General features: G+C 48.8%; 1 protein-coding gene across 1 annotated transcript in view; it reads right to left on the bottom strand.

The window, feature by feature from the left end:
- KIF11 (kinesin family member 11) overlaps nucleotides 1-25,259 on the bottom strand; it is a 298,525-nt gene that overhangs the window by 184,010 nt on the left and 89,256 nt on the right. The window contains exons 7-9 of the mRNA XM_086951983.1: nucleotides 24,399-24,523; nucleotides 24,194-24,284; nucleotides 269-511 (exon numbers count right to left, since the gene is read on the bottom strand). Coding sequence (XP_086808109.1) covers nucleotides 269-511; nucleotides 24,194-24,284; nucleotides 24,399-24,523 — 459 coding nt within the window. The remainder of the gene's footprint in view (nucleotides 1-268; nucleotides 512-24,193; nucleotides 24,285-24,398; nucleotides 24,524-25,259) is intronic.

The following is a 25,259-nucleotide window of genomic DNA, read 5'->3' as shown; positions in this document are numbered from 1 at the left end:
TCCCTCTATGGAGAGGCTTTCATCCCAATGCTTCCATCAACCCCTTATCCTGCATGGCATTCATTTATCTGAACCACTTCCCAGCATGTCAATTTGTACAATACAAAGACACTGATGAACATGGTGCTAACATAATGCTAACAAGATACCTGTGGGAACTTTACTAGTCTCCTTTGATTTACATACCATGCATGCTCTCAAGTACCCAGAAGCAAAGTTTCAGTAAAGTGCATAAACGAAACAAATAGAAATGTTACAACTCCTTTACCTCGAGATTTATCGAAGCAGGTGATACTGTGGCGATGATTGATGTTTTTGTGCGCCCGCCAAGCGAATCCTGCAGAATTCTAGTGAGCTTGGACTCCCTGTACGGAATATGTGGGGTCCTTTCTACCAGTGCAGTGATAACACGACCTAAAGTCAACAAAGACTGGTTAATGTTTCCAGCTTCTCGTGCTCGTTTATCAACTGCTCCAGAACGACCAATGTTTTCACTTCCTGCAAGATCCACCTAAGGGAGTGAAAGTGACAAGACAAATTAGCACCTGGTATAAAAGTTGAATAGCCGTCCTACTAAAAGACGAAGGGCCAGATGTAGGTCACCCAATACCGGTCGGTAACGGCCGAAATGACCGAATTTCGGCCATTACCGACCGGTATTGGGCTTTTTAGATTGTAGGATTCGGTATTTTACCGAATTCTTAACATACCGATTCAGTAAATTACCGAATCCAGGATGTAGGGAGCACTCAAGTTAGTGCATTCCTCACTTAAGGATTCGTTATTTACCAACAACTAGAAGTGAGTGGTAAATAATGAAAACCTTTGAAAAAGCATTTTTTTGCTTTTCCAACAGTGCCATGTTGCAAACATACATGCCCTTAGGGCATGGATGTCTGCAACATGTGCACCCATACACAATTGAGGGGTGCAACAGGGTGTCAAAGTGACACTCTGCCACCCTTCAATGTTTCCCCCCTTTTACCGAATCGGTATTTACCGATTTGGTAATTGACATTCATTCCTATGGGCCTCCAGGCCTACTGAATCGGTAAATACCGATTCGGTAATTACCACAACTTACCGATTCGGTAATTTTTAACGAAAAATTACCTACATCCCATTTACCTGTTCTTAAATACCGAATCGGTATGATTCGGTATTTAAGAGTTGGTAAACTGGGATTACCTACATCTGGCCCTAAGTGACATTTGATAAAGATTCCAGTCAAGACTATACTGTCAATTTTACACAAGATAAACATTTTAAACAATTTTACTAGAACAGTCAATAGTAAATCTAACAAGATGGACGACAAGAATGCAGCAACTAAAGGTTGTCTTTTCAAACTCTGTGGACATGCCTGAAACAATGCATTACTCAATATAAATATTTAATTTCTTCAGCTGGTATTGAGAAGAATCAGACTTCCGTCATGGCAGATGGGAAGATTGAGGGAGGCAACCCAAGTTTATGTGCATTTTCACCAAAATATGGTCACTTGCCGTTCCAGAATTTTTGGGGCTACACCATAAGGACAAGCAGAAGAGGATGACTTGAGAAAAAGAAACAGAAGATAGATTTAAGATAGCCGGTTAACACCAACATTATGGGGATAATAAAATTACCCACCAATGAAAAACACAAAGAGGGAAGACTAGATTTTGCCCACCGACTGGTCGCATAAGTGTGTGTGTAGAAGTTGACTCTTTATATGGTATACGGTGCAAAGAGTTCAGGTATCCCTTATGAGTGGACAGGGCCTTGCTCTATTAATCCCATGGTGCTCTTCTAGGGGGTAGTATGGCCGAGCAGCCTTAGGCTTATCAGAGTAGTGTCAGAAACCTACAATACACATACAGTCTATAAATGATACACAAGACCAAATAAGAAGATCACACCAATTTATACAAATACCTTATCTTTATATACATTTTAACACCACGACCATCAAAATCAGGAAAGTACTTGTAAAGTTATGAATTTTTACAGGTTTGAAAAATCAACAGTGCAATTTCTGAAGCAGACAATCCCTTTGGGGATCTTAGGGTCAAAGGCTACGTCTTTCTCCCCGTTTAAAAATTTGATGCCGCCAGAGATGGGTCACAGGCCCATCTCCGCTCTTTCCTATTTTATAGCCAAGAGTTTAGCCTCCAATTCTATCCTCCTGGCTAGCTTTTTAAGATCTGCATCTTCAATGTCTACTTCTCCTGGGGGTAATGTCAGTAGCCCAGTGTTATCAGTAGGACTGCTGCTGGAATCATCCAAGTCCTCATCCACCTCCCCTTCTCCATAAGCAGTTTTACTCTTCCAGGGTCCTAGCATTTTCTGCAAGCAACTTTTGCATAAGTGCCTTAGCGTGTCTAAGCAACATGACAAGGTTCCATGCTTGTCCGAGGGTCTTAAGCCAGCTCAACTTACGTTTCCTGTAGGGCCTCAAAGTAGTGTGGCCTTTTTTAGGGTCATCGGCCATTAAATAAGTGGTACAGCAAATGTCTAGTCTTGTACCCCACTGCTGCATCACCAATATAGGAAGTGGACATTTACCAGTATACCTCTTTTTAGGTATACTATATAAAGGGCCCAGGTATCCCTTACGAGTGGGCAGGGGGTTGCTCTGGCTATCCCAAGGTGCTCTTCTAGGGGGTAGTGTGATTGAGCAGCCTTAGGCTCATCAGAGAGGAGCTTTAGACATCTGCCATACACAAGTCAATAAATGATGCACACAATTCAATAAGGAGATCCACAGCAGTTTATAAAAATAAGTTATCTTTCTATAACTTTTAGCATCAGAATCAACAAATCAAGTAAGTACAATTCAAGTTATGACTTTTTACAGGTTTAAAAATCACTTAGTGCAATTTCTGAAGCAGTAATGTTTTCCTATAGAGGAAAGGCATACACTGTATACAGTTACATCACAGCGACTTATAGGACCAATCTCCTGGACTTAAGGTAAGCATGGGGCAAGGTCCAAGGCAGCACAAACAGGTCGCCTCAGGTGGCTGGGTGCAGAGGTGCTTTTCAGCGTTGGGTGCCCAATGTTATACTATAGGGGAAAAATATGTACTGTATTCGGACACTTTACAGCGACTTGCAAGACAAATCTCCTGGACTTAAGGTAAGCATGGGGCCAGGTCCACTGAAGCACCAACAGGTCTCCTTCGGTTGGCACTGGTGCGGACGGGTGCAGAGGTGCTTTTCAATGTTGGGCGCCCAATGCTATCCTAAGGGGATCGGTCCGGTTTGAAAAGAAGCTGCAGGCTTGGACTAGGAACCCATTGAGGCTGAACCAACAGAGGGGATCAGGTCTCGTGAAGGTCGCGTACACGGGGACACCTGCAGTCCACTTTCACTCTGACCAGGGGCAACTGTTACAGGAAGCTGGGGACTTGTTGCAGTGCCCCCAACTTTCTGCCTGGTATTTAATGCACCTTTGACTGAAGTGTACTGGGTCCCTGCTAACCAGGTCCCGAGTACCAGTGTTCTTTCCCCACAAATTTACAATTGTTAACCTAATTGGAAAAATCTTAAGTACCCTCTGCAGGTCCCTAGTAAATGGTGCCCCCTTGTACCTAGGGCCTGAGATGCTAAAGAGGGTCCCTAAGAGAAGCCGCACAAATTGTGCCACCCTAAGGGACACCTAACGAAGCACAAGCAAGTCTGCCATTACAGGCTGAGTGTCTTGGTGCAGGTAAAAGTGAAAACACAAGTCACCCATCCCTGTGTGCTATGTCTCTTACCACTGCATGGAATATTTGTACGGCACCCCTACAGCAGGCCTAACAGTTCTAAAGCAGGTTTATAAATATTACATGTGAGGGCATACCTGCATGAGCAGATATGCTTCTGTGCTAGTTAGTCCTATTACTACCAGCACGAGTGACCAAGGAAGCCATTTTAAAACTTGTGCTGGACCACTGGGGAAAACTAGTTCCCCAGCTACATGATGGCTTCACTGAAAATAGAGATGTTTGGTATCAAACATCTTGTATTGGTAAACCCACACTGATGCCAGTGTTCGATTTACCAATGCATGCACCCACAGGGCACCTTCAAGGTGCCCCCTGAAAACCTACCAGCCTCTGGTGTGCTTGCCAACTTGTTTCTGCCAGCCTGCCACTCGAGACGCTGTTCTGACCTCCATGGTGAGAGCCTTTGCTTTCAGGAGAACCGGTACAAAAGCCTGTCCTTGAAGAGGATGTACCACCACCACCCCCCCCTGGATGACCTGCTGATTATCCTTCTTTGGTCAGCAAGATTGAAAGAAGCGGATGGCTTTGGAATGCGAAATAAGCTCCTTTCATAGGACAGGAAGCCACCCCTTCTTTCCAGTCCAGAGCCCACTTGGCACCTGGATAGGGAGGAAAATTAGCTGGTCAGGTAGGTGTGCCACCCCCAAGCTAGTACCACCCATAAGGGGGCTACTGTGAGGTGGACAATATATTTCAGAAGTAGCCATCTTTATGACTGCATACTTAGGAATTCTGGGCAAGTGGTCATATAGGGTGCAAAGTGACATCCACAGGTAAGTAGTCCATTGGCTACTACCCTACACTCCCCCAACACCCCTAAATTCAGAATATAGGGGAGTCCCTGGCACCAGAGAAGGAGGACATGAAGTGCTGCAAAAGCAGAAGACTGAAGAGAGCACCTGACTTGGCCCCAGGCCAGCTGACCTGCCTACCGTTCTCTGTCTAATCTGTGCCAAAGACGAGTCATCCTGCAGCTGTGTGCCTGCAGAACCTGTGAGGACTGCCTGCCTTCAAAAAAAGACCAAGACCTCCGGTGAACAATGTACCTGTTCTGAAGAAACTCCCCCCCAAAAAAAGACAGGTCTCCAGAGCCACCAAAACCAAACACATGAATTCACCACTGCACCTGTCCCGAGTTTGAGTGGGCCAATGTTACAAGTTCCCCAGCCCTCCAGAGCAAGATTCCATCGCTGTTTCACCCTTCATGGATTCCCCAATGTTACTTGTAGCCTCTGCAAGCAAACCCCCCCTCAAACGAGACTGCTCTCAGCAAGAAAATCAAACGCCTAAAGACACCTCTGCATCCATGTAGGAAACTGGCTCTATATATACACATACTACACCAAAATTAGGTATAGTGTGTATAGAGTCCAGGTGACCCCTGAGGTAGGCAGAGGTTAAAGTTAGATAGAACCTTACTCTCTATTTGTGGTAGAACGGTCGAGCAGTAAGACAGTATCAGGGGACAGTGTAAGCATTTGATGTATACACACAGTCAGCAAATGAATTCACACACAAGAACTGAACTCTAGGCCAATTGTTTTTGTATAAAAAATATACTGTTTTATTTTTAGAACCAAGCAAGCATGGCACAGGTAAGCATTAAATACTTTACAGTAATAAGTTGCTGAACGTAGAACAGTTTGAAAATGCAATAGAAATTGTGCCTGGTTTGATTTACAGGAGATGCAGTAGGTTGTAATACTTAGCAAATATAGTACATTGAAATCAATAGGCTTTTCAGTAAATTCCAAGTTACTTTTCTAACTCAGTGCTGGATTTCTAGATTCAGCACTGGGACATTTCCTGCAAACAAGTAAATACGTTTTGGTTATTCGTGCAATTTTTAAAGAATAATTTTAGATTTCAAAACTTCACACCTAGAAACTTTTTGGAAGAAAATAGTCAATGTTATCCTATGGAGGAAAAACAGGTTATCAGTTCAAAGGTAAGTCATCGACTGTGGGAGTTGGTTCTAAGGTTAGACTCGGGGGGGTCCCCCAGGGTCAGTAATGCACTTGTTACACCCACTGTATTGTATTGTATTGTATTGTATTGTATATTGGATTTATATAGCGCTTATCACCCAGGGGTCTCCAAGCGCTTGCCTTGGGCACCCGTCCTGGCTTTTCCCTGTGAGATAGCCCCTACAGGGCATCCCCAAGGTGAAAGCCAGGCATCCCGCCGCGGGGGGCCATTGTGGAGATTAAGCAAGCTTAATGCCCAGAGTTGCAGAGTGTGAACCCATGATTAGGTCAGGCACCCACTAGGGCAGCCAGGTGCAGAGTGTTGAGGCCCAATGTTATCTGACGGGGGATAGGGGGCCTCCGGTTGGTGGCTGCTGGCAAGCAGGCCACTGCGTTGTGGGAGCAAAGCTCCTAGGGTTTAGGTCAGGGCAAATGGGGAAACAAAGTAGCACAAAAGGTGCACCCTTAGCGGCACTGAGGTGGCGGGGTGCAGAGTGCTGTTTCACGGTCGGGCTCCCTGTGGTTTCCAATGGAGAACCTCCTGTTTGCAAAAGCACCGCAGGCAGGGAGACTAAGGACTTCTGGGTGCAACCACCACTTCGGGAGGTAAGTTGGGAAGTTAGGGGTTGGTTAGGCACCGTTGGTTTGGGCACACAAGGCCGTGGGGCGTCTGGTGCAGGGTTGTCTTGCGGGGTCGGATCTTCTTACCAGCTCCGGGTCGCAGTTGGGGGGCCTTCTGGATTTAGACTGCAGGCGTCGGCTGGAGGCTTTAGGCAGGTCAGGGGTCCCCGGATCTTGGTTCATGACCCCCGGGGTGACCTCCTTGTGTTTGCCCACTTGAGCTTGGGCTGTGGACAGCAGGTGCAGAGTGGGGCGGAGTTGTGGTCTCCGGCCAGAGCCAGAGGTTGCAGTTGAACAAATCCAGTGTTCACGGGAGAAGCAGTCTTTGGAAGTAAAGGCAGGCAGGTCCTCTGGGGTTTTTGAGGTTGCTGGCTGTAGGACACCGGGATTTCACAGGAGCAGGTTCGAGGAGAGAAAGGCTTGTAGGGCTGGGGCCAGTCAGTGGGCGTCGTCCTCTTGTTAGCTCTGCACAGCCTTCTTTTCTTTTTGTGGTTTCTGGATCTGAGGATGCAAGGTTCAGGGTGCCCCCTAGAGTCTGGATTTAGGGACGTTGCAGGTAGATAGAAGGCAGGGACCAATGGGTCCCTTCTCTGGGGTGGGTACACCCCCTATTGTGCAACACTCCAGTGGGAGGGGGCAGGAGCCTGTCCCTGGTTGGTTGGGTCCCCCCATCTGCAAGATTGCGGGGACTCAGAGTTCTTCATCTCTTCTCCCCCACCTGAGAGGTGAAGTTGGCAGAGGTGGGCACACCTCGCTCTCCCTCACTTGTTTTTCCCACTGGTTCTCCCGCACAAAGTGGGGGGGGGGGGGGGGGGGGGGGGGGGGAGAGAAGCAGTGGGTACTGGTTGTTGAAAGCAGCAAATGGTCTGAGGAAGCTCACAAAGGCGGAATGCCTTTGAAGCTTCCCCTTCGTGAACCCTGCCCATCCTGGGGGAGGAGTCATGGCACCTCGTGCCAGGATGTGCATTGTTTCAGGCACCTAGAGAGCATCAGGGAAACAGGCACTCAGTCGGTACACTAGAGGTGGGTTCGTTTTCAGGGGGCATCTCTGAGATGCCCTCTGTGTGCATTTTTCATTAAATCCCACACTGGCATCAGTGTGGGTTTAATGTGCTGAGTAGTTTGATACCAAACTTCTCAGTTTTCAGTGTAGCCATTATGGTGCTTTGGAGTTCGTAATGACAAACTCCCAGCACCATATACTCTTAATGGCAGCACCACACTTACAATGTCTAATAATGGATTTAAGACACAGTAGGGGTACAGGGCTCAAGCACCTGTACCCTCACCACTGGTATAGTGCACCCAGCTAGAGGGGTGAAGGATCTATGCCAGGGCAGTGGGTTGTAGGCATGGTACACAGATGTGTGCCATATCGACTCTTCACTTTGTTCTGCACCAAAACACGCAGCCAGCAAAGGCAGTGTGTCTATGTAACGGTACAGGGCCTCTAAGGGTGGCACAATAAGTGCTGCAGCCCTTAGAGGCCTATTCTGGTCACAGTGCCCTGGGTACCTGTGGTACCATTTACCAGGGACTGACCTGTAGCCAGAGATGCCAATTGGCGTTAGTTTTGGGGAGAGAACACAGGCCCTGGGAACCCCATTGGCAGGGACCCTTGGCACACCAAGTAAAAGTGCATCAGAAGTCTGGCAAAAAGTGTGTGTGGGGGAGGGGTTTACTGCAACAGGAACCTACTTTCCTACAATCCATGGCCCCTAGAACCTGCAAAGAGTCAAAGGAGCACCTACATCTGAACATCCCAAGTCTTGAAACCTCCCCTATTGGTTTGGTTCACCCCAACTGGCCTCCCAGTCAGAGCCTGTATACTCTTTTCACAGTGACCAATCTCCATAGAAACCTATTGAGTTCCCGACGCGGTTTCGCACCCAGCTGCCTGTGTGCTGCTGGTGCTGCCTTGGACACTTCTCACCACTCACCTCAACTCCTGGAGATTGGTCCTGTAAGTCTATGTACTGTACCAGTTTGCAGAACTGGTCTTCCTTCCATATGATAATACTGCAGAACTCTAAAAGTGCACTGTGTCCACTTTTTCAAGTGAAAAGAATTTATATTTAAAAACTTACTTACCTGGACTCTGATGCCTAAAAATAAATAATTCTATTTTATTTTTTATTAATTGGTGTGGATCTCCTTCTTGAGTCATGTGCGTCTTTTAGTGCTCATTGTGTGCATTTGCAAATGTCTTGCACTCTTATGTTAAGCCCAAGGCTGCTCGACCATACTTCTCCCTAATAGAGCACTTTGGGATTGTATAGCATGTCCGTGTCCACTAATAAGGAAACCCCTGTATCAGATTTTTGATAAATCACAAAGAGACTGCTTCTTACAGGTGTCTTGAGGCATCAGGTTTTTCACAGCCTAGTCACTCTGGGTCGGGCTGCACACACAGGCTACAGGCAGCGAAGAGTCCCCTCCTGGCAAACCCAAGGTGGGCTTCTTCTCTAGTGGACTGGGGTACCACGTTGGGTCCGTTGGCCCACTTCAACTCTGGCTTGGAGCAACGGGTGCAGTGGTGCTGGCAGGAGTTGGGTTAAATGATTCAAAGTCCTTACAGTTCTTTCTCTGGTGCCTGCAGAGTAAAGAGTAGCAGATCCGCAGCTCCACAGAAGTTTGAGTCTGGGCAGAAGTGCTGGTGGTCCTCCCAGGCTTTTGGAGGCACAGCAGCTTACAGGGGGAGTCAACATCGGTGCAATCATCGTGAACAGAGACCACAGTTCTTGCTTTTCGCAGTTCTACAGTCCTTTGAGGTCAGCAGGATTGCATTTCCTGGTGCCAGGGGCTCCCCTAAAAACTAGATATAGGGACGGTACGGTAGTAGCCAATGGGCGGACACCTGGACTCACTACACCCCTATATGGCCAATTCATGTGGGAAGTAGGCATAATACTGCCCAAGCAGGCTGTGTTTCTGACCTCCTGAGAGCAAAGGCCCTAACCCCTGTGGGTCAGAAACTCATCTGTGGTGGTAGGCTTGCTAGGACCAGTCAGCACACTAGTAGTTGGTAGGTTTCTAGGGGACATCTCTAAGGTGCCATCTGGGTGCTTGTATTAATATTTCAGCACTGGAATCAGTGTGGGCTTAATACAAGGTGTTTGATACCAAACACCTTTGGTTTCAGTGAAGCCATAAAGTTGCTGTTGAACTCGTTTTTGGCCAGTTCCCAGCACATGTACTTAAAACACCTTCACTGATCACTTGTACTGGCAGTAATTGAATTAACCTGCACAGGGACATAGCTGCTCAGGCAGATATGTCCACACATGTAGTAAAGTGCACCCTACCTTAGGAATGTAAGGCCTGCTTTAAGGACAACTTATCTATACTGCATGCAGTGTCTGCTGGCATGGCACAAAGGTTGTGTGCCTTGTCGTATTTTTCACTTGTGTCTGCACTTTAGCCTGCAAAGGTAGTTTGGACTTACAGGAAGTGCTAAAGGTATAGTCTATTGGGGAAATCTTTTTTCATTCCTGGGAAAGAGATCTGTTACTGGGAAACTGGTTAGCAAGAACCCAGGACACTTCCATTCAAAATTTCATCATCTGCCAGGCAAAAAGTGGGGGTGTATGTCAAAAAGGGCCATTTTCGGCCACCAGCCAACGAAGATGGCCGCACACTAGAGGAGCTGCTCTAGGAGAACCACCAAAGACACCCACCATCCGGCATAATCCAATTTTAAAAGAACACTCACCGCGTGTGGTAGTGGTGGGAAGGCGAGAGACGGCGTAGCGGTCCTGCCAGGGTAGAGTTTGCGGCGTTGGAAGGCCATTAATCCGGGGATCAGGCGGCGTGACAGGCGGGAAAGAAATGGCGCCTGCCACCGCCAGATCCAGCGCTTGAGGAATCTCCAAGCATGGAGGTGGAGACTGGACAGGTTCGGGTGGAGGACCATCCCCTGCTGCTGCGACAGAAGGTCCTGCTGAAGAGGCAGACGAATCGGGGGATCGACAGGCATGCTGAATAGCTCTGGATACCAATATCTTGGTGCCCAGTCCAGAGCCACAAGGAAAACCTGGGCCTGGTCTCGCCTGATCTTCAGCACTCTGGGCAGAAGTGGTATAGGCGGAAAGGCGTACAAAAGACCGCAACCCCACTCGCGACGAAAAGCGTTTCAGAGCGAGTGCTGCATTGGAAATTCCAACGTGGAGAACTAATGACATTGCGCGTTCTCTTCTGTGGCGAATAAATCTAACCAAGGCTCTCTCCATTGCTTAAAGAGGCCTTGCGCCACGTCCAAGTTCAGACGCCATTCGTGATCCATCATGCACCGACGGCTGAGTTCGTCCGCCCTGGCGTTCAGGAAACCTGCCAGATGTTGAACCACCAGGGTCACGCCCTGATGTTCCAGCCACTGCCAGAGGCGCAGAGCCTCCTGGCATAGGGTCCACGACCCCACCCCGCAGTGGGTTGCAGTACCACATGGCGGTGGTGTTGTCCAAGAACACCTGCACTACACTCCCCGGACAGAGGGGAGGAATGCCTTCAGTGCTAGACGAATCGCCCGCAGCTCCAGAAGGTTGATATGGAGACGGGACTCCGCCGGAGACCAGAGGCCTCTGATCTCCGCCTCTCCCATGTGGCCCCCCCAGCCCTAGAGGGACGCGTATGTCACAACTACGTGCTCCGGTTGGGGTAGGGTGAGGGATCTGCCGCTGACCCAATCGCGGTCCGTGAGCCACAACTGCAACTGTTGTGCAGTGCCCTCAGAGATCAAGACATGGTCGGACAAGTTGCCCTGATGCTGGGCCCACTGAAACTTCAGGTCCCACTGCAGAGCATGCATCCGCCACCGGGCTTGATGCACCAGAAGGATGCAGGAGGCCATCAGCCCCAGAAGCCGCAGCGTCAACTTGACCCAGACTCGGGATAAAGGCTGAAAGATCGGAATCAGAGCCTGAATATCCCGAACCCGCTGCTCGGGAGGATAACCCCGAAACTGCGCAGAGTCTAGAACCGCTCCGATGAAGAGGAGCTTCTGAGAGGGACACAGGTGTGACTTTGGCACATTGATGGAGAACCCCAGCAGGTGCAGGAGGTCGGCCGTAGTCTGTAAGTGGCTGACTACTGTCTGGGGCGAGCCCACCTTCAACAACCAGTCGTCGAGGTAGGGGAAGACTGAAACCCCTAACCTGCGCAGATGAGCTGCGACTGTAGGAAGGTGGATATCTGACTATGGTTACCCCCAACTTTTTGTCGAGTGCTTAGCTGGACTTAGTTGGCCTGGGATCCTGCTATTCAGGACCCCAGGCTTCCTGTTCTCTCGGTTAAAATGGACTCCATGTACCTTAGGTACATAACTAATTGGTATTGGGTCACTCTTGTAAGTCCTTGTACAGTGTACCTTAGGTATCCAGGGAATAAGTGCACCCAAGGCCTACCAGGGGCTGAGGCATGTATTATGCCACCCCTGGCTGGCCATCCAAATCTGACACAACTGCCTGATCAATCAGCTGGGGCAAGGTGGTGTAATCAACCTTTGCTTTAGATATAGTATTCCTATATCTAAACCTAGAATGGACACATATACTCCTATAAGTCACTCCTATGGCAGGCCTTAACAATCCTGCAGGCAGAGTGCTTGGAATTAGGTGAGATAGTGCTCTGGCATGAGCTGAGCCTGTCTGCAGTTTTCGGAACCAAGTCCTTTAGCTATTTCCATGATAACGCTATACCATATACTTTTAAGTGCAGTATAATCATTGCGGTTATTGCTAACTTTGCCATAGCATTATGAAAACATTTTGAGTAAGGGGTCATACGAATTGGAATACTACCCCCTCGTCAATTCTGGTGAATGGGTAGCATTCCACCCTTCTAGAGGGGCACGACATGTATGTAACTGTGAACCCCGGTTAAAGTTAACTCAAGCCTCAGCATCACAAAATGGATGCTGCCACCACAGACAAGCCTGACCTACCACTGCTGGGAGTCCTTCCAGCGAGGGAGGCTTGGACAAAGGGTTTCCTGCCTTGGGAGGTGCTAGCACCACCCCAGACAGGATTTTGTGTATTAGGTAGGACAGTCGTGAAAGGAAGGAGACATGCCTGGGGCATAGGCCGGTTCAAACCAGTTGCTGGGGCACTCCAGCCCCAGCGCGAAACTGGACAAAGGATAGGGGTGTAACTAACCCCCTTCCTGGTCCCACCCATAGGAGGGACCTAGTGATAGTACAGCCCCCTTTAGCAGAATAAAGGTAGGAGCTGGTCCCATTCCAAACTAGATTATCCTGAATTGATTTTACAATAAGAAATTCTGGACTTCGACGTTCTGCTCCACAGAAGACTGAAGAAATCTCCCTTGTGGGCAAGGAGTGTCCACCCTGCACAAGCAGGCACCATCAAGCGTCCAGCGGCTTCACTTGGTCGTCTTCCCTCGAGGATCCAGACTTCAGAGCCAGACGAGACCCGGATTCCCGGACCTCTCCGACCTCTACCTACATCTGCAGCACAGCTGAGATCACTGGGTGCGACGAGACGTGGGACCGGCCATCTTGGAGAAACTGCACTTCGCTTCCAGCACGACTTCTGAGGCATCCTCGACGAAGTGCTTTGGGGATTGAGCAGACCCAAGCAGCTCCTGCACAGAAGATCAGCCCTCCAGCGTCCACGAGATCTGCTTGGGGCCCTTTTGCTTGATTGCTGCTCGACGCGTTGTCTGGTCACTTGCCGGCTGGCTAGTGGCCTCCTAGACGACGACCCTTGAAATCCACACCGCTGGTCTGGTTGCTCCAGACTGGCCCCTGCTTCCCTGCAAAGGAGAAGCACCCCGGACCCTCCTGGTCCGCACCAGACCCCGATTCCACTCACCGCGTGGGTTGCCTTTGCCATGGCCTGTTGACGCCGAATCCGGATCCAACACTGCCGACAGCGAGAGCCTGCGTGGGACAGCTCGTGCCTCCATCCTGGTTTTCAAAGATACCACCTGGTCCACGTGGCTGCAGAGTCAAGCGTCCACTCTTCACCTGATCGCGACGACAGCATCTGGTTCCTTCCTGGTTCCACTCCAGTCACTGGCTAGTGACTTTGAACATTGACCCCTCTGCTTTCAGGAAAAAAGCTTCACTAATCAACCCGTGGATCACTCAAAGCAGCTTCCACCTGGTCGCCTGCAGCATCTTTTCTTTCAGGCTCCATAGACTTCAACGCAGAAACCAGACACGACTTCGCACCTATGCACCCGCAGCCCGTGGGTGAGGTAACAAGAGAATTTCGGTGCTCAAGGGTAGATTGACTCTCCTAGTGTCCAGATTCACAGTCGTTTTAGTCCTATCTAGTCAGGATTGTCCGTACTCGCCTTTTTCTTGAACTGTACTGTCCATAGACTAAGTTACGCATCTCGCGTGTGAGTTCACACTCTGCACACGCGTTCCGTGGGCCTCCTATTACTTACCTAAAGTTATGATAGCGTAGTACCAGCGATCCTACAGCCTCTGGACAGCTCCATTCCTTCTATCGACTACCTTATACCACTGGTTTAGTATATGGTTTGTTGCGCCCCTAGGGCAACATTGTAATTCGTGCAACTCAACGTCTTTTTCTTAAGAGTCTTGTCATGTGCTTAGCCCTCTGATCTCAGAGTTGTTAGTTAGTTATGAAAATATACAAGATATTTATTAACTAACAGTGTGGTGTCCTTTCATTTGGTATTTAAGGGGTTATGGGCCAGATGTAGGTGGCCGCTTGAGGCCATTTACCGAGCGGTAACGGCCAATTTTGGCCGTTACCGATTGTAAAATGGGTGACAGGTATGTAGGGGGCATTATTTTACAGAATCGGTAAAATTACCGATTCGGTAATTTTACCGATTCGGTAAAATAAAAATTCGGTAATTTTACCGATTCTGAGGCACCCAGATGTAGGTGGGACTCTTCAGAGTCCCAGAGGCCTTACAGAATCGGTATTTGATGGTAAAATACCGAATCCAGGTGTGCATGCACATGTGTACATGCACACCTATGCCATGTGACAGGCAGACCTGCCCTTAGGGCATGTATGCCTGCCACATGGCACCCGAGCCTGTTTTGGGGGTGCCAGAGGGTGTCAAAGTGACACCCCCTGCACCCTTGTCAAAATCGGTATTGCCCATTCAAAGCCCATAGGAATGAATGGGCATTACAGATTCGGTATTTACCGTATCGGTAAATACCGAATACTTCCGAATCGGTATTCCAGCACATCTGGAATACCTACACGTCCACCGCTTAGATTTACCGATTTTTAATTACCGAATCGGTAAAATTCGGTAATTAAAAATCGGTAAATCTATTTTACCTAAATCTAGCCCTATATGTGGTAAAACAGCTGGCTTCACATGCCAAAAGAGTTTTGCCTAAGACTGCTTTGTCCATGCTACAACTAGGATAGCGGGTCTATAAGGTTGACTTACAACCAATCACCATAAGGGTTGTTTGGACTGATACAAGATGATCACTAGAACTAGTGAGCATCATATATCAGGCCAACTTCTCACAGCGACCACCGCCATCACTTTCGTGAACCATGTCATTGCCACCGCTCTGCCTAGTGAGTCAGTAGTGTCCAGCCCACACCGGATGGAATAACGTGCCGCATCTCGACCCCCTCCATAAGGGCTTGGCAGAGTTTAGCCCGGACCTCCACCGGGCATTCTGGCAGCGTGTCCGCGACCGTATCCCACAGAGAGAGTGGGTGTAGCGGCCCAAGAGGCACGCGGTGTTGACTGACCGCAATCCTAAACTCAGGGATGAGAATACTTTCTTCCCGTATTGTTCGTACCTCTTGATTCCCGATCAGGAGGAGCCTCTGGGAATGCGGTCTGGGAATTAGAGGCCTGGATAACCACGCTCTCTGGGGTGGGTAGACAGAAAGCAAGGGTCGCCCGGAGCGGGCGATGGCGCCTGACCACGTTCCTATCCACAGTCTGACCTGTAGCAGGCTTGGACCAAGTGCCCAGAAGAACGTCAGACAAGGCCTCATTAAAGGGCAGCAGAGGCTCGGCCGAGCTTGACTGCGATTTAAGGACCTCAGTGAGGAGGTTAGTCCTCACGGCCGCGTCTGGGAGCTCAAGGCCAAAGGCCTTGGAAGCCCGCATAAGCACCACACTATAGGCAGCCCCCTCCTCCGTAGCCAAGCTAGGAGGGCAGACAAAACCAGTGTCGGGCGAAGTGTCCAGACCACTGGCCTCCCCAAGCTCTCCTGTCCAGTCCGCAGGTCCTCAGACCCCTCCCAATCCCCGTCACCCATCGCCTGGTACTGAGGCTCATAGGATGGGGTCGGGTCATAGAAATAGAAATCTCCAAACGGCGTCGAGAGCGACACCCTTGGGCCGGCGCTGGCGAGGTCATCCGGCGGCGACCCGTATCCGGATCCAGTGGGGCCCTGCGGCGTCGGGACATAAGTCGCCGACTGCGCCGGAGCACCCGGCCCACATGGGGACCCAGTCGGGCCGCTTGGCCCGAAGGCGCCGCGGAAGCAGACGGAGGAGTGAGCGACCTCATGGCCGAGAGGAAGGCCTCGATCTCCGGCGTCACGTGCTGCCCAGGGACCAGCGGGTATGGAGCAGGCCACGACGCCCGTGGCTCAGGCGGAGCCGCATGGGTGGTGTCGCCCGAACCACCGATCGCGTCGTGCGAACGTCAGGGGGAGTCAGAAGAGCGATGGTGCCTCTTCGATTTCTTGTGCCTCTTACCTGAGGACTTCGAGCCCGAAGACCGATGACGACTCCCGGAACTGTGGTGACTCCGGCCCCGTCCCTAGACCTCCTTTCGGACCGGGACTTCGAGCGGCACGGGGCGGACTGCCGAAGCTAGTCTCGCTTACAGGACCGCTCCAGTCTAGCTTTAGACGTCGGGGCCCAGCAGTCGGAGCAGGACTTGTCGTTGTGGTCCGGGCCTAGACAGTGCAGGCACCGGCGATGGGGGTCGGCAACAGACAGTCGGCGTAGGGGTTGAACCCGGGCATCCCTACCGGCACCGTCTGAGTTGAAAGACTTCGAAAATAGATCAAAAAGGATTGTAAAAAGTTAGTCAAAAATTGACTAGGGTACAACTTTTTCCGGATCTGCGCTTGCTGGCGAGGAAAAAAGAAAAACTGACGTAATCGCGCGGAGGCGGCATCTGGTTGCTCCAGACTGGCCCTTGCTTCTATGCAAAGGAGAAGCACCCCGGACCCTCCTGGTCCGCACCAGACGCCTTTTCCACTCACTGCGTGGGTTGCCTTTGCCAAGGCCTGTTGACTCCGGATCTGACACCGCCGACAGCGAGAGCCTACGTGGGGCAACTCGTGCCTCCATCCTGGTCGAAGACACTCCTGGTCCACTTGGCTGCAGAGACAAGCGTCCACTCACCTGATCGCGACAACAGCATCTGGGTCCTTCCTGGTTCCACACCAGTCACTGGCTAGTGACTGAACACTGTCCCCTCTGCTTTCAGGTCTTCATCTCCCTTGATCCACCCTTGGATCACTCTGGACAGCTTCCTCCTGGTCGCCTGCAGCATCTTTCTTCAAGGCTCCACAGACTTCAACGCGGAAACCAGACACACTTTGACACCTATGCACCCGCAGACTGTGGGTGAGGTAACAAGAGCATTTCGGTGCTCAAGGGTAGATTGACTCTCATAGTGTCCAGATTTCTAGTCGTTTTAGTCCTAACTAGTCAAACTGTCCGTACTTACCTTTTTCATAAATTGTACTGTCCATTGACTTTATTACGCATCTCGCGTGTGAGTTCACTCTGCACACGCGTCCCGTGGGCCTCCTATTACTTACCTAAAGTTAGGGTAGTGTAGTCCCAGCGATCCTACAGCCTCTGGACAGCTCCATTCCTTCTATCGACTTTCTCAACCCACTTACTTAGTATATGGTTGGACGTGCCCCTAGGGCAACATTGTAATTTGTGCAACTTAAACGTATTTTTCCTCAGAGTCTTGTCATGTGCTTAGCCCTCTGATCTCAAAGAGTTCAGAGGTGTTTTTTATTAATAAATATATTGTTTATTTTCATAACAACCTGTGTGGTGTCTTTTCATTTGGTATTCAGGGGGTAAAACAGCTGGCTTCACATGCCAAAAGAGTTTAGCCTAAGACTGCTTTGTCCATGCTACCATTAGGATAGCTGGTCTATAAGGTTGACTTACAAACAATCACCATAAGGGTTGTTTGGACTGATATATGATGCTCACTAGTTCCAGTGATCACCTTGTATTAGGCCAACTTCTCACAACCACTGTCTGGGCCATTCCGGCGCAATGAGGATCATCCGCGCCCGGGATCGGGTCAGCTTGATGAGCACCGCCGGAATCAGGGGAATGGGTGGAAAAGCGTACAGAAAGCTGTTAGACCAGCTGATCCATAACACGTTCCCCAGAGTCCCCGGCTGGTAATACCTCGAGGCGAAGTCGCGGCATTTGCTGTTTTCGGCGGTGGCGAATAGATCCACTTCTGGAGTGCCCCACATGGCGAAGATGTCTTCGAGCAACTCGTCGTTGATGACCCACTCGTGGTTTTCGTGAAGCAACCTGCTGAGTGCGTCCGCCTGAACATTATGCACGCCTGGCAAGGAGTAGTTTCTGTTCTGTATCTCCGGTTCTGTAGTAGGGGTATCTCTGTTATAGTCATAATCTAGTGAATAGTCCCGCCCATGTGCGTGGACCCCGGAGCAATCAAAAATAATCTCTTAAGTTGTCAAAAAATGCAGAACTGCAAAGACACTTAAGAGAGAATTTAAAGACCGATAATGCAGCCTATATCCACAGGCTACACTGTCCAGTACTTCAACTAGATATTCCACCAAAAATCCACACAAACAGCACAGCCTGCCTAGTTTCCTCCATAGAGAAACTTGCCTCTACCAGCAAAGCCTCTGGAATGATAGAGAGGAAGGTATAGACAGACAAGCCACATAGGCTGCCATTATGTGGCTTAAACAGGATACTGTGCATTTAAGAGAACTTTCCAGAACTTCTCCTAGTATCCCAGAATGCAAAGCAGGTCCCACTTACTTTCAGGTTTTTTTGAAGGCGTAACACGCCAGACCTGTAGCATTCCTTAGATGAAGATCTTTCCCCACCGGGGAGGAGGGCGGGCTCTTATGACTATAACAGAGCTACCCCTACTACAGAACTGGAGTTACAGGACAGAAACTACTCCTTCTGTAGTAGGGGATCTCTGTGTATAGACATAATCTAGTGAATAGAATGGCAAGCCCATCCCCACACCAAAGCGGCGGTGGAGAACGAGAATTAACACCACTATTGTGCGAACAGATTTCGCAGCGAAGCCTGCCCAACTGGAGCGTCTGCCCTGGCATCAGCGTCCAGGCAGTAATGCTTAGCAAAGGTATGTCCCGACTTCAAAGTGGCCGCCTTGCAGATTTCTGCAATTGGAACATTACGGAGCAAAGCAGTCGTGGCAGCTTTGCCCCTGGTGGAATGAGCCTTAGGTTTACCCCCTAAGGTCTTATTAGCTTTTTGGTAACACAGCTGTATGCAGGACACCATCCACCTAGAGATGGACTGCTTAGAGGTAGCAAGACCTGTCCTGACCGATCCATAATTGATAAACAATTGGTCTGACCTACGAATATCTTTGGTTTTATCCAGATAAAATTTCAACACCCTCCTAACATCCAGGGAATGTAAAGACCTTTCCGCTGGAGATGAAGGATTCTGAAAAAACGTAGGCAAAGTTATGGTCTGGTTGACATGAAAATCTGAAATAACCTTGGGAAGAAATTTAGGGTGAGTACGCATAACAACCTTAGCAGCATGAAATACAGTATAAGGTTCTTGGCAACAAAACGCCTGAATTTCACTCACCCTGCGGGCCGATGTAATGGCCACGAGGAACGCCGCCTTCCAGGACAGGTGCTGCAACGAAGCCTTATGAATAGGTTCAAAAGGCTCCTTCATCAATCTGGACAGCACCACATTCAATTCCCATGAAGGCGAAGGAGGGAATACTTTCTTCAAGCCTTCCAGAAAATCTTAGATCACACGGATCTGGAAGAAGGAAGTCTGTGAAGGGCATTTCCTGTAGGCAGTCAATGCAGCGAGATGAACCTTAATGGAATGAACTTTAAGGCCAGACTGCGCCAAATGTAGAAGGTAAGGAAGGATGACGTCTTCCTTGCACGTCGTCGGGTCATAGTTCTTGGACTTGCACCAGATACAGAACCTCTTCCACTTCTAAGCATAGGAAGTCCGGGTGGAAGGTCGCTTAGCCTCCTTCAGTATGTCCATGCAATCTTCGGGCAGAATCAAATGGCCATATTGTACTATCTCATGAGCCATGCCGCCAAACTCAAAGACGAGAGGTTGGGGTGCAACATCTGCCCCCGAACTTCGTGAGAAGGTCCGGCCTGCACGGCAGCCGTATGTGAGGAAGGAGAGACCGGTGATGCAGGTCCGTGAACCACCACTGCCTGGGCCATTCCGGGGCAATAAGGATCATCTGCGCCCTGGACCGGGCCAGCTTGATGAGCACCGCCGGAATCAGGGGAATGGGTGGAAAAGCGCACAGAAAGGTGTTCGACCAGTTGATCCATAGCGCATTCCCCAGCGTCCCCTGCTGGTAGTACCTGGAGGCGAAGTCACGGCATTTGCTGTTTTCGGCGGTGGCGAACAGATCTACGTCTGGCGTCCCCCACCTTGCGAAGACTTATCCTAGTACTTCGTCGTTTATGACCCATTCGTGGTTTTCCTGAATCAGTCTGCTCAGTGCGTCCGCCTGAACATTCTGTACACCTGGCAGATGGGTGGCCGTTATCGTCAGTCCTCTGGCTAGGAGCCAGTGCCAGATCGCCTGCGCCTCCTGTGATAGAGTGCGTGATCTCGAGCCCCCCTGCTTGTTGAGGTAATACATCGTGGTCGTATTGTCTGTACAAGCAGAGAGTTGGTCTGAAAGGACGGATGAAAGGCCTTCAGTGCCAAGTGAACAGCTCTGATTTCTAGGAAATTGATGTGATACGTGGTCTCCATCGGGGACCACGTTCCTTGAATCTGTAAGTCTCCGGAGTGCGCCCCCCCAACCGTGGAGAGAGGCATCCGTCACGATAGTCTGAGGCTCTGTGTGTGGGGGGGCACTGTGTGGGGGGGGGGGGGGGGGGGGGACTGTGTGTGGGGGGGGGGGGGGACTGTGTGTGGGGGGGGGGGACAGTGTGGGGGGGGGGAACTGTGTGGGGGGGGCTCTGTGTGTGGGGCGGGGGCTCTGTGTGTGGGGGGGGGGGGCTCTGTGTGTGGGGCTCCGTGTGTGTGTGGCTGTGTGTGTGGGTGCAAATGCAATAGGTCTCGCATTTGCGAGCGATTAAGCTATTACTCTGCTACTCTCTAATGCTTACTGTTGGAACCTGGGATGTCAGGTCACCTAGGGTAGCCTGGCCTAGGGTAAGACATAGATACTAGAAGCACAAGTGTGAAGGTTGCAAACCACCCAGCAGTAAATTCACGCAATAACACACAAAAATAACACTACACCAAAGTATGGAAAAATATGAGCGGTTTTATAAAAATAAAATTCTCTTTGTTTTAGCTCTTAGTATTCACAATTGAAAATTTACACATTAGATCAGGAGAAATAATAACGCTTTTCTGTCTGTGGAAAAATTACAGCTCAATACATTCAGATGTCATGAAGTCAGAAATGCTACTTTCAGAAATGCTAACTTATCTCAGTAGAATTATTTTCAGCAGTGTTATCTTGCAGTAATGATCAACAACAATAGAACATTTCAGTACATTAACCTCCCACTTCCACTGGCTTTGACTTCACTACAGTGTTTAAATCTTTTCCTCCCTTATCTGTACCTTCATACACAAAGTGAATCGATTTCCAAGCGCTTAGAGACCTGCAGGTGATTGGGCGCGCTATAAATCTAAACTAACAATAACAAACTAACAATAACAAAGTAACAATAACACCCAGTGTGGAATGTATGAAATTCACAAGTTCTCTATATTCATCAACAACCTCAGAGTGTCTGAAGGGGTCCCTTAGTTAGTAGGAACTTTCAGCGCTTTTCTGACCATAGACTCAGTCCCCCTGGTTTCTGGCTCAGTAGTTGCCTTTCCCCAGACCTGTCTCAATGAAGTTGGAAACATGAAACTATTTCCCCCACTTTCTAGGGCACAGCGTAGGAGTAAAACGTTCAGGATGTCTGGGCACCTTTCTTAGGCACTGGTACCAAGGCTCCTCTGACTCGTGAGATATTTATTCCCAGAGAGGGCTCAGTACTTTCCCCCTTCACCACCACTCTCCTTACTGTCTGTTTGTAATCTGTCCTGCCCCAGTCTCCAGGAATAGGGGCTGACAGACGGCTCCGCTGTTGATGCCACCGGCAGCTGTAGCGACCTTCTATTCCCGCCCAGCCAGCCTCTTAGCCTCGGCGCTGGTGTGGAAAGGATCGGTGACGGCGGGCCCTTCGCTTCTGCTCTCGCGGTCTGAGGGCAGGCCTCTGGACCGGCTGTAGTCCAAGTTCCCCGCTTCTCCGGGGATGAGGGCTGTACCTTCGCCCCAGGCCTCACCAGAGACGGAGACGCTGAGGAGCCCGGAAACGCGTTGCCGCTCGGGGGTCCCTCGCTCCTTCCTGACGTAGGCCTCAGCTGCGCAGGCGCGGGGAATCAGTGGCTCGGTCTGCGGCGCCGCCTCCCTCACACGGAAAGTAACACGCCTCTGCCCTTGCGCGGAGGAACAGTGTCTCGCCGCTTTCCTGCCCGCCTCACCTTCAGTCTCACCGCGGGGCTTTAGACAGCTGACAGCGCCACTCTCCGCAGTCTGATCACCTCAACGCCCCCTCGCGCCTCCAGCTCAGAGACACCTCAGCAGCGCGAGATGCCAGGACACACCGGGCACAGTTCTTCCAGACCGGGTAGGCTGGGACTTCAGAAGGAAGGTGGGGAACCAGTTACTAAACCGAAGGGGGGTGAAGGCGGATGTAGGACACGGCTCAAAACGGGAAGGTGTCCAAAGTTCACGATTGCCTGACTGTCCCAATTTAATGACAGACCAATGAAAGGGTTTGGTCAGGAGCACAAGGGGGAACGTCTTCTGAAAGATGTTGTCAATCCAGTAGACCAACTAACTTCTTCTAGCACGTCCTCCTCCTCACACTACTGCCTCTCTCCTCTCACACTCTAGACTACACAAAATGGCTCCCTGACCCCTGCCCTTTTATAGACAACCCACACAGGGTCCAGTAGGGTCCAGAACGTTCTGGAAGGCCTAAGGTTAACCTATGGGGCAGTCTAGGATGTGGCAGTTGGAAACAGTTAGGGCCCACCATTTTGTGAACTACAGGATTTTCCTGTCAGTAAAGGCCTCTAGGCCTGAGGTAAAAAACTATGAGGGGGGAAAAGAACACCTATCCCCTTGACCAACACCTAGAAAAAGCTAGTGGACACAAAAATTAATAAAGGTATGAGGGGCAAAAAGGGGACAAAATAAATAATTAATTGGAGGGACTACGCAAAAAGCCAGACAGGTCTAACACTTACCTATTGCCATTGTAAATGACAATACCATATATTTATCAGTAAAAAAAAAAAAATGCAAATGAAATGCCAATAGCGCCAACTTTAACAAAGACGAGACCATTGTATTGTAAATGCGTGTTAGAAGTGGGACCAAGAGTAGACAAACTTGACCTCTTAAGGGGGAAAAAACAAAGTTGTTGGTACTCCCATTATTCAAGCTTCAGAAGTAACTTGACTTGGAGCAAGAAAACTGAATACTTCACGATGGCACGTTTGTAAACAGTATCACAGAATAAGAAATACGGCTGTTGAGATAAATTAATTATTTAAAGTGCATCCTCCAACTCTTCTGCCATTTCCAGACACTATAAATAAAAGATTAATATCCTGCCTATTATACTCCCTTTACCAGTATCCTCCGGAAAAGCTGTCCATCAAAAGAATACTTTGAATAAGAATTAGAGGCAGGATTGATAAGCACAAAAAGACTACACCCCAAATCGAAACAGCTGTCACATGAACATCTTTCAAAAACCAAGTTTATTGCATACTTTGTGTGAGTCAAGAGAAAATAAAGCTTCTAAAAAATAATCAAGAGACCTACCCTAAGCTCCTACAGGTTTTACGCCTCATTGACACAGACCTGCTTCATAAGACAAGATGACTAATGAGCAGGAGCACCTACGAGATTGACACAGAGCTAACACAGGGTGCGGAGGAGACTGAGGGTTTGGGTGGGGGTACTGTCCTTTTTTCTCTTTTCTTTCTCTTCCCCTGAAGGCTTGTTGCCAGTTCACAAGTTTGGTAAGCGACAAAATTCGCCATCGCATAGCCCGAAAAGCTCGAGAGGACTGAGATTGTAAAGCGAATTCTCAAGGAGTAGCCTATTGTAGCCCATAGCCCACGCTGCCTGCCTCAGGTTGTTGGCTTACAGCTGTGTCAATTCCAGAAGGCCTTTGCCTCCTCTGTTGGCTACTGACAATGTATCAAAACGAGATCTCTTATCTCTCGATACTGTGCTTTGATGTAAGCAAATATAAAGTGTTATTCCATAAAAAAAATTTACTAGAAATGATCACCACAAAACAGTTTAAATAAACTCAAAAGAGCTTGGTTGTGCTTATGAACTTTGGTGAAAATTAAAAATAACAGCAAAGGATTTTAAAGTGTAATCCCGCTCAATGCAGTAGTGTTAGTGGAATGTATGAAGCCTATATTAAGTGATGACCTACAGAATATCCCCAAACTTTAAGACATGCGAAAAATAAATGCATGATGCAAATAACTTTAAAATAATTAAAAATAAACTTTCAAGCATGAGCAAATTTGTTCACATAATCTCTTCAAAGAATCGGTTTTTAGCATCGAAGTGGGGTGCAAACTCACCAAATTTAATTTTCCAATCTTGACAAGTTCTTCACCATCAACTGTAGTTTCTTTCATGTGGATAGTAACGGAAAACACAGAGTGGGATCGACTGGGTAGGAGAGAAAATAGACAAAAGAAACGAAGAGAAAACAATTTGTTCATTAGCCCACTTAACAGGATTGCAAATGGATAGACTGCAAACAGTGTTCCAGAAAGTGAATACCTGGAGTATGCATTCATCAGTGTGGATGCTGTAGTTCTCTTTGCTGCTCCTCTCTCCAGAATCTGATACACCTCATTCTTGTTGTGCACTGTGACTTCTTCCAAGCCTTTAATGATCACGCCCCTCTAAAATAATTATGATAAATTAACCAGCCAGTTGGGAGAATGTGACAACTGCACTTGTGAGCAAGATGTTTGCACATCTTCACAAATGGTGGTTATGACAATTATGGCACGATTAGCATATAGAAAGAGCAAAACTGTAGGAACCAGATGTGATCTGGAAAAGGGAAAAAAATTATATTGGGTCCACCAGCCAACTTAAAAATATAGATTATAAATGAGGTCAGAGTGTAATAAGGGGGTGGCAGACATTTAATAAAACATGGGAAAATAGTGGCAGATAAGGTTGAGAATAGCCAGAGACAAAAATTAAAACACATTACAATGAATGGAAAGAAGTGGGGGTGAATGATGGGGGGCAGGTGGGTGTATGTGGGAAAAGTATAGGTGATGCATGGAATAAAATTCCACTGATGTATGCAAGTAATATTGAATTGGCCACTAAAAGTGTGCTGGACATAGCATCTTACAAAGCATACTGCTGATCCAAAATGTCATTAAAAATGCACATTCCAATGAGTTTCTGCGCCCCAACAATCAATTTGAATAAATTTTACTTTATTCTGGATTGTTTCAATAATAATTTTGCTCTCCACCACCTCAGTACTCTAGATGAGAGTTCCTACTAGTCCAAGCCAAGTCTCTAAAAAATAAACCCCATAATTAGTAAATCACTACAATGCCTTTGGATCCCTTGTGCCATTTCACTTTTTTTTTTTAATAAAATTGCTGGCAAAAT

The sequence above is a fragment of the Lissotriton vulgaris genome, unplaced genomic scaffold, assembly GCF_964263255.1.
Source record: "Lissotriton vulgaris unplaced genomic scaffold, aLisVul1.2 SCAFFOLD_1934, whole genome shotgun sequence".
Lineage (NCBI taxonomy): Eukaryota > Metazoa > Chordata > Amphibia > Caudata > Salamandridae > Lissotriton > Lissotriton vulgaris.
Note: the sequence above shows the minus strand (reverse complement) of the source record. Positions and strands in the feature narration are given on the sequence as shown.